The sequence below is a fragment of the Salvelinus sp. IW2-2015 genome, linkage group LG22 (genome assembly GCF_002910315.2).
Source record: "Salvelinus sp. IW2-2015 linkage group LG22, ASM291031v2, whole genome shotgun sequence".
Lineage (NCBI taxonomy): Eukaryota > Metazoa > Chordata > Actinopteri > Salmoniformes > Salmonidae > Salvelinus > Salvelinus sp. IW2-2015.
The window spans coordinates 21,078,880-21,088,762 of record NC_036862.1 but is presented as its reverse complement, the minus strand read 5'-3'; the positions used below and the strand labels follow the sequence as shown (position 1 = coordinate 21,088,762).

At 42.2% G+C, this 9,883-nt stretch overlaps 1 protein-coding gene across 1 annotated transcript in view; it reads left to right on the top strand.

Moving 5' to 3' along the window:
• LOC111949506 (BCAS3 microtubule associated cell migration factor-like) overlaps window positions 1-9,883 on the top strand; it is a 220,612-nt gene that overhangs the window by 39,745 nt on the left and 170,984 nt on the right. Inside the window, 1 exon segment of the mRNA XM_070433866.1 lies at window positions 3,019-3,175. Coding sequence (XP_070289967.1) covers window positions 3,019-3,175 — 157 coding nt within the window.

Genomic DNA, 9,883 nt, shown 5'->3' with positions numbered 1-9,883 from the left:
CTATTTTGATGTTTTGTTCATCGAGCCACTTCGTATCCCTTCTGCGTTATGCAAGGTGCTCCATCATGTTGGAAAAGGCATTGTTCGTCACCAAACTGTTCCTGGATGGCTGGGAGAAGTTGCTCTCGGAGGATGTGTTGGTACCATTCTTATCATGGCTGGTGTTCTAGGCAAAATTGTGAGTGAGCCCACTCCTTTGGCTGGAAAGCAACCCCACACATGAATGGTCTCAGGATGCTTTACTGTTGGCATGACACAGGACTGATGGTAGCGCTCCCTTGTCTTCTTCGGACAAGCTCTTTCCGGATGCCCCAAACAATCGGAAAGGGATTCATCAGAGAAATGACTCTTACCCAGTCCTCAGCAGTCCAATCCCTGTACCTTTTGCAGAATATCAGTCTGTCCTGATGTTTTTCCTGGAGGAGAAAGTGGCTTCTTTGCTGCCCTTCTTGACACCAGGCCATCCTCAAAAGTCTTCAACTCACTGTGCGTGCAGATGCCTCACACCTGCGCTGCTATATTTTGGGTCCATGGCCTGGAAACTCGTCAGACCTTAATCCCATTGAGAACTTGTGGTCAATCGTCAAGAGGCGGGTGGACAAACAAAACCCCACAAATTCTGACAAACTCCAAGCATTGATTATGCAAGAATGGGCTGCCATCAGTCAGRATGTGGCCCCGAAGTTAATTGACAGCATGCCAGTGCGGATTGCAGAGGTCTTGAAAAAGAAGGGTCAACACTGCAAATATTGACTCTGCATCAACTTCATGTAATTGTCAATAAAAGACTTTGACACTTATGGAATGCTTGTAATTATGTAATTAATTATACTTCAGTATTCCATAGTAACATCTGACAAAAATATCTAGAGACAATGAAGCAGCAAACTTTGTGGAAATAAATATTTGTGTCATTCTAAAATCTTTTGGCCACGACTGTACATATGTACATGAATGTATAGTTAAAGTGACTATGCATATATGATTAACAGACAGTAGCAGCAGCGTAAAACAATGCGTTTCGGCGTCCCACATGCCTTTCGGCGAACACCAAACATGTCTGCTTATTTCTTTCTGGCCACTCTTCCGTAAAGCCCAGCTCTGTGGTGTGTACGGCTTAAAGTGGTCCTATGGAGAGATACTCCAATCTCCGCTGTGGAGCTTTGCAGCTCCTTCAGGGTTATCTTTGGTCTCTTTGTTGCCTCTGATTAATGCCCTCCATGCCTGGTCTGTGAGTTTTGGTGGGCGGCCATCTCYTGGCAGGTTTGTTGTGGTGCCATATTCTTTMAAWWWWWWTATGGATTTAATGGTGCTCCGTGSGGTGTTTTAAAGTTTAGGATATTCTTATATAACCCAACCCTGATCTGTACTTCTCCACAACTTTGTCCCTGACCTGTTTGGAGAGCTCMWWGGTCTTCATGGTGCCGCTTACTTGGTGGTGCCCCTTAGTGGTGTTGCAGACTCTGGGGCCTTTCAGAACAGGTGTATACATACTGAGATCATGTGACAGATCATGTGACACTTAGATTGCATACAGGTGGACTTTATTTATTTAACTAATTATGTGACTTCTGAAGGTAATTGGTTGCACCTGATCTTATTTAGGGRCTTCATAGCAAAGGRGGTGAATACATATGCACGCACCACTTTTCCGTTTTTTAAATACATTTTTTTAAACAAGTATTTTTTTTGTGTATGTCCATTACATGAAATCCAAATAAAAAGCCTTTTAAATTAAAGGTTGTAATGCAACAAAACAGGAAGAACACCAAGGGGGGGTGAATACTTTTGCAAGGCACTGTACATCAAAAAGAGCAGCGGCAGCAGCGCTGAAGTGTTAGCCTGGCTAGCGGAGGGAGGGGGAAAYGAGGTCCCGGTCTGCAGCCGCCGTTTAGACTATATATTATCATCTCAATATTTTCACTGCTTCCCCCCTCCTCCGGTCTACAACGCCACACTCCGACTGAGTGCTGCTGTCCAGAGACTTGGAAGGCGAGAGGGGGCGTGGAGAGAGCGCTAAGGGGAAGATTTTGGGGAGTATTTCCAAGCATTTTGTAGGAAATAATATTTTCTAACAGTGCATAATTCCAGCTGTATTGTTCCTCATACTAATCAATGGAATGTAAACATAAAGCAAAACTGCGTGTGTGATGCTCTGCATCAGTGTGGAGGCTCCTCCATGTCCTCTCCGGGCCTAGCCAGGGTGTCTGACTCAAACACCTCTGTGGCCTGGGCCAGGCCAGGCTCAAGGAAATGGATAGACTCCACTTAAGCAGCACTATCTCACCGCTACACTTTCCTGAGCTAATGGAGTCCGTATACTGTGTGTGTGTCAGCGCAAAGGGGCCCCGGAGAACCTAATCAGGTATTCAGGCCAGGCAGCACTGTCAATACCATGTGGCGCCTCTCGTTTGTTGGGTCTATGCATCACACACTYACCCACCCACACACACTCCCTCACTTGGTGACTCCACCTAGCCCACTAACAGACTGGCGTGTGTAAATTGCTCAGAGCCCCATCAATAATGAAACAGTGCGTTTGGCTCCTAATTGATCAACACTAATGTGTTTTCTAATCACTGCAGTGTGACGTTTTAGTGCTAATCCAAACAGGAGCCATTGATCTGTGTAGGGCTGAGAAGGGGGGAGTCTGGGGAGGAGAGACTGGTGGCAGACACTTGGCTCCTGCTGTTTCAGCACTCCACATCATCAGCAGCAGCTGATAGCATTGAGTAAATAGCCAGTCTCTCTCTCACAGACACACACGCACACACGCTTATAGGCATGCGTAGACACAGTCGTTCTATATTGATCAACACTTCTCTCCCAGATCCCCTTAGTCAAACAGACATACTGGTGTCTTTATTGGAAGTGTCTAGTTGGTTTATGACGATGAGCCCAATCTGATGTTTGTTTCCTGCTATTCTCCACCTCCCCCCTCTCTCCTTCTCTCCCCCCTCCTCCTTTCTCCCTCTATAATATGCGTGCTCTCCCCCCTTCCCCTGTGTTTCTGGTTAGCCCTAAAGACTGGTCTCACTGGTGGGGAAGGTGGTGCCAGCTGCTGGTACTCTACACTGGCGCCGACGAGGAGGGTGCTACCCACAGCACCACCCGAAGCCCCCGTGCCCCCGGAGTAATCACCGTCATTGACACACACAATGTGGGAGAGGGACAGGTATGTGTGATCACTAAGTTATAGACCCTGGCTCTCCAACCGTGTTAAATCACCTTCTGATGTAATGGTAAGAAAATATACATGTTCTGCAACAAGAAATGGAAGAAGAAGGAATACTGCAAAAAAATTGTTTTCACACAATGTGGAGTTTAAAARATGTTGTTGGAGAGGTACATGTATTACTGTGTCTTACCGTCTGTTTTATGGACCATTGCTCTGAAGTAATGTTGAAAAAGTGTACAAAGCGAAACATACATCTTGGTTGGTTTTTGTGTATGTAGTAATCCTTTTGGGGTTGTTTGAACAATAATTCTCACCTGATAATAATGTGTCATCACTACCTTTTATAAACTGTCCCAACCTACTGTATCTCAGTAGACTGCCACTGGCTGCTCGATACATCATGGGAATGTGTCTCTTCCTGCTTTTGGCACAGGTCCCAAGTGAAGACCAGGCCATAGAAATGGAATGATTTAACACAAAATAAAGAACCACATAAATCATTTTTCTTTCAGTTACATACATGTATTTGTTTAGGGGGTAGATCAGCTTTAATATTGCAGCTCTTACTCATTCAAGGGTTTTTCTTTGAGTCCTGACCTCAACCTGATTGAGATGCTGTGGCATGACCTCGAGAGCAGTTCACACCAGACATCCCAAGAATATTGCTGAACTGAAACAGTTTTGTGAAGAGGAATGGTAAAAAATTCCTCCTGACCGTTGTGCAGGTCTGATCCGCAACTAAAGAAAAGACGCCAAAGAACCAAAGAGCCAAGCCAAAGAACACCATCCCAACCGTGAAGCACGGGGGTGGCAGCATCATGTTGTGGGGGTGCTTTGCTGCAGGAGGGACTGGTGCACTTCACAAAATAGATGGCATCATGAGAAAGGAAAATGATGTGGATATATTGAAGCAACATCTCAAGACATCAGTCAGGAAGTTAAAGCTTGGTCGCAAATGGGTCTTCCAAATGGACAATGACACCAGGCATACTTCCAAAGTTGTGGCAAAATGGCTTAAGGAGAACAGGGTCAAGGTATTGGAGTGGCCATCACAAAGCCCTGACCTCAATCCCATAGAAAATTTGTGGGCAGAACTAAAAAAGTGTGTGCGAGCAAGGAGGCCTAAAAACCTGGCTCAGTTACACCAGCTCTATCAGGAGGAATGGGCCAAAATTCACCCAACTTATTGTGGGAAGCTTGTGGAAGGCTACCCAACACGTTTGACTGAAGTTAAATCATTTAAAGGCAACGCTGTCAAATACTAATTGAGTGTATGTAAACTTCTGACCAACTGGGAATGTGATGAAAGAAATATAAGCTGAAATAAATCATTCTCTCCACTATTATTCTGASAATTCACATTCTTAGAATAAAGTGGTGATTCTGACTGACCTAAGACAGGGAGTTTTTACTAGGATTAAATGTCAGGAATTGTGAAAAACTGAGTTTAAATGTATTTGGCTAAGGTGTATGTAAACTCCCAACTTCAACTGTATATATGTTTTACAGACACAGTATGTTTTACATTAGTTATCTTGTTATTAGTTGTTATTATTCCCAACCTTCAGCTCCATTCAACCCCTCCCATCTATCTCTTAACACCATCCATATTGGATTTCTATTTGCCATATATTTTAACTGTGCTGTTATGTTTCACAGAAGTTCTGAATCTTTTCTATTCTCATAATTTCTACAGATTGTAAAATAAATATATATATTTTTTGCTAAAACTATTATTATATTATTGATTATTGACTATGACTTTTAAAATCACCCAGTATTGCTATCTGCCGCGTTAGCTCCAGGTAAATGTTGCAATTCTTCAGCCATTCCTGGACCTGTGACCACAAGCTACATATGGACAGTACCAAAACAAATTATTGAATTATTCTGTCTCTTCGCAGCAAAATCTGCCGAGGTTGTATCCCCCATATTTATAACATTACATCAGGGCACAATGTTGTTCTGTGAGGGAATCCTGCTTGAAGCCCTTTGAAAAGGAGAATTAGTGGTCGGGGGCTACCTCTGGAGAGGTAAACCTATTATACAGAGGAATGTGTGTTGTGTAAAGAAGGGTCACCAACTCGTCCAATGAAAGAGTCAACAAACTAATAGTGTAGTTGAGAGATGTGGCAAGAAGCACGGCAAAACCTATATAACAAACAGCTAATACCTGAGTCCACACAGAATCCCTCCTTCCTTTCGCCTCCTCTCCTCTCGCCCCCTTCCTCTCTCCCTCTTTCTCTAACTGTGTTATATGTGCAGTGTAGGGATTACTGTAAAATTGCTGGGTGACACAGTGCAACCGTGCAATCTGAGGAACTTTAGCCCGTGGTCTGGAGGGAGCCCCTCAGGAGAACTGGGATGCCCACGCAGCACGCACACACACACACACACACACACACAACACACAACCAACACAGCACACACACACGCACACAGTGTTGTGTGGTCATAGTTAGGAATTCAATGATTCTTCCCTGCACTACAATAAAAGGCATGGTATGGATTTATAGTAACCTTCATGCCCCTTATACATAGCGGCTATAACCAACAATACGGTGAGCATTACACAGACACCCTTTCACTAAGGAGCTAGGAAGAAGAGGAATGTGACAAAATAGAGGACGGATTCAAAGCTTCTTGTGAGGTTACTGGTGATGATTAGCAGTGCATTCATTAAGTCTCCCACGGCTTAAAAAAGCTGGCGCTGTGGCGAAGGCCGAGCTGGGAAAATATGACGCGATGAGCAAGCAAAAGTAAATCCCACCTTAGGCCCCGAGGTACTGTCAGGTACGTGTGTGGCGGTGTTGGGGGTTGGTTGGTGGGCTCCTGTGTTCGCTCTAGCAGAGGATTTAAAAAGTTTAAACCTGGGAGGTTTCTCACACAAACCAAAGGTGTGTTTAACGATGCGAGTAAAGTACTAAGAAACACACGGAGGACCGAGAGGATAGAGAATCTGTTCTGATTTAAACGTTGTGGGTGTGTAAAAGGGGCGTATGTGAGAAGTGTAAACATGTAAGGCTGTAAGCCTCAGTAAAATGTGACACTCTATTAAAGATACTGTACAAGAAACGGACACCCTGGGAACTTTTCTGGTTACCCACAACGCATCAGTAAAAAACACTTCTAACTCTGATGAGAGAATGTCTAGAGACAGAGTTCAGTTTTGATGCAAACAAAGAACAGCTGTGCTGGTGGGAGATTATAATACCTCAATGGATCGTAAAGGAAATCATACTACAAACTATAGTCATATTTCACATGACATTTTGAATGCTCTAAAGGAATCACATGTCATGCGATATACTTGAATCATGGATATATGGAGACTGTGCAATTGGGGCGTTAATATCCTGACCTAGTGAGATATACAGTGGGGAGAACAAGTATTTGATACACTGCCGATTTTGCAGGTTTTCTACTTACAAAGCATGTAGAGGTCTGTAATTTTTATCATAGGTACACTTCAACTGTGAGAGACGGAATCTAAAACAAAAATCAGGAAAATCACATTGTATGATTTTTAAGTAATTAATTTGCATTTTATTGCATGAAATAAGTATTTGATACATCAGAAAAGCAGAACTTAATATTTGGTACAGAAACCTTTGTTGCAATTACAGAGATCATACATTTCTGTAGTTCTTGACCAGGTTTGCACACACTGCAGCAGGGTTTTGGCCCACTCCTCCATACAGACCTTCTCCAGATCCTTCAGGTTTGGGCGGCTGTCGCTGGGCAATACGGACTTTCAGCTCCCTCCAAAGATTTTCTATTGGGTTCAGGTCTGGAGACTGGCTAGACCACTCCAGGACTTGAGATGCTTCTTACGGAGCCACTCCTTAGTTGCCCTGGCTGTGTGTTTCGGGTCGTTGTCATGCTGGAAGACCCAGCCACGACCCATCTTCAATGCTCTTACTGAGGGAAGGAGGTTGTTGGCCAAGATCTCGCGATACATGGCCCCATCATCCTCCCTCAATACGGTGCAGTCGCCCTGTCCCCTTTGCAGAAAAGCATCCCCAAAGAATGATGTTTCCACCTCCATGCTTCACGGTTGAGATGGTGTTCTTGGGGTTGTACTCATCTTCTTCTTCCTCCAAACACGGCGAGTGGAGTTTAGACCAAAAAAGCTATATTTTTGTCTCATCAGAACCACATGACCTTCTCCCATTCCTCCTCTGGATCATCCAGATGGTCATTGGCAAACTTAGAAGGGCTGGACATGCGCTGGCTTGAGCAGGGGGACCTGCGTGCGCTGCAGGATTTTAATCCATGACGGCGTAGTGTGTTACTAATGGTTTTCTTTGAGACTGGTGGTCCCAGCTCTCTTCAGGTCATTGACCAGGTCCTGCCGTGTAGTTCTGGGCTGATCCTCACCTTCCTCATGATCATTGATGCCCCACGAGGTGAGATCTTGCATGGAGCCCCAGACGAGGGTGATTGACCGTCATCTTAACTTCTTCCATTTTTCTAATAATTGCGCCAACAGTTGTTGCCTTCTCACCAAGCTGCTTGCCTATTGTCCTGTAGTCCATCCTAGCCTTGTGCAGGTTACAATTTCAGCCCTGATGTCTTACAGAGCTCTCTGGTCTTGGCCATTGTGGAGAGGTTGGAGTCTGTTTGATTGAGTGTGTGGACAGGTGTCTTTTATACAGGTAACGAGTTCAAACAGGTGCAGTAATACAGGTAATGAGTGAGAAACAGGAGGGCTTCTTAAAGAAAAACTAACAGGTCTGTGAGAGCCGGATCTTACTGGTTGGTAGGTGATCAAATACTTATGTCATGCAATAAAAATGCAAATTAATTACTTAAAAATCATACAATGTGATTTTCTGATTTTTGTATTTAGATTCCGTCTCTCACAGTTGAAGTGTAACTAATGATAAAAATTACAGACCTCTACTGCTTTGTAAGTAGGAAACCTGCAAAATCGGCAGTGTATCAAATACTTGTTCTCCCCACTGTACATGGCGGAGGCTCAATCAAGCTAGTCGTCTTGACTACTTTCTTATGTCATTCTCGTTGGCACCAAAAGTTTAAAAAGTGTTGATAGGGGACAGAACACGTCGGACCATCAGATAATTGCATATACATTACGCTTAATGAATTTCCACATGGGCAAGGATATTGGAAATTGAATCAAACCCTAACGGATGATAAAAACAACAAGAACAGAGGAATTTTTCCGACATAACATAGGTACAGCAGATCCCCTTATTGTATGGAACACTTAAATGTTTAGGTCAAAATAGTCCATATTAACAAAGGAAATAGGCCTTCTAACAGAACAGATAGATACCAATAAAACTGTACCAAAGGCTCAGAATAAATTACAGGAAAAACAAAAAGAAACGGAGGAACTTATTCAACAAAGATACTCGCCCATGTTTTTCAACAGTACGACTGGAGTTCATAAATAAATGCCTGGAACATTTGAATTTTGGAGAATCTCTTATGAAATGGGTTAAAGTCATGTATAGTAACCCTAGGTGTAAAATAGTAAACAATGGCTACTTCTCAGAAGTGTTAAACTGTCAAAGAGGAGGAAAACGTGTATAATATTACATATGGATCACTAAAAATACAACATTACATTACCATGTAGTTACCAATAAAATGGTTTGATGGTGATGTGGACATACTCGGTATACATATCCTGAAAGATACTTGATTCTCACTCCAATAAATGTAAATAGAAACTTAGAAAAATAGAGAAAGATCTTGCTACCATGGAAAGAAAATTACCTGTCTATTTGTGGAAAAATTACCCTGATTAACTCTTCAGTCTCATCCCAGTTGACCTATTTGCTTATGGTCTTGCCTGCCCTAGCGAACCGTTATTTAAATTATAATAAAAAAATACATTCCATTTTAGTTGGAACTGCAAGCCAGAAAAATTAAACAGCCTATTTAATATAATGAATATGAATTCGGACGAAAGAAATCATTAAATATTAAAGCATTAACCTCTCACTACAGGCTTCAACAACATGTAACAAAAGTTACTTAAATCCAAACTAGTTCTCTAGCAAATTAAAAAGAATGTCTCACCCCATTTTCAAGAATAGCCTTTTTCCCTTTATTCAGATTACAACCTCGCACTTTTAATATTTGAAAAGGAAAAACTCCCAAAATATCACTATTGTTAAAAACAAGCCATAGAAAGTTGGTTGCAATTTCAATTTAATCCACACAAAAAAAAAACAGAACAAACAGTGGTTAAACTCAAAAATACTAATAGATTTAAAAAAAAATATGAAATGTATTAAAAACGAAATAGTCGTGTTATTATATAATTTACAATATTATACTGGTGCAGTTGTCACACATGCAGCTAAGAAAAATATATGGAAATGTCTGCTCTACTCAAAATTACAACCAACTAAATTGCAGCATTACTGCAAAAAATGGAAGAGCAAAGTGGAAGAGGGAAAAAGTAGGGAACTTGTCTGTCGGCCCTGCATTAAAGACCATAGTTGGTTAAAGAAAATTCTGATAAATAAAAAAGTTTAACAGTTTCATTTATTGGACCCCAAAAATTGACAGCTGTGCCATATAGATTGCCGAATAGCTGGGAAGAGATTTTCGATGTACCGATTCCATAGCACATGGTTTATGTACTGATACGCAAAATGACGGCGGATTTCAAAACTTAGAATATTTCAATTGAATTATTATAACGAAATTGGGCAAACCATGACA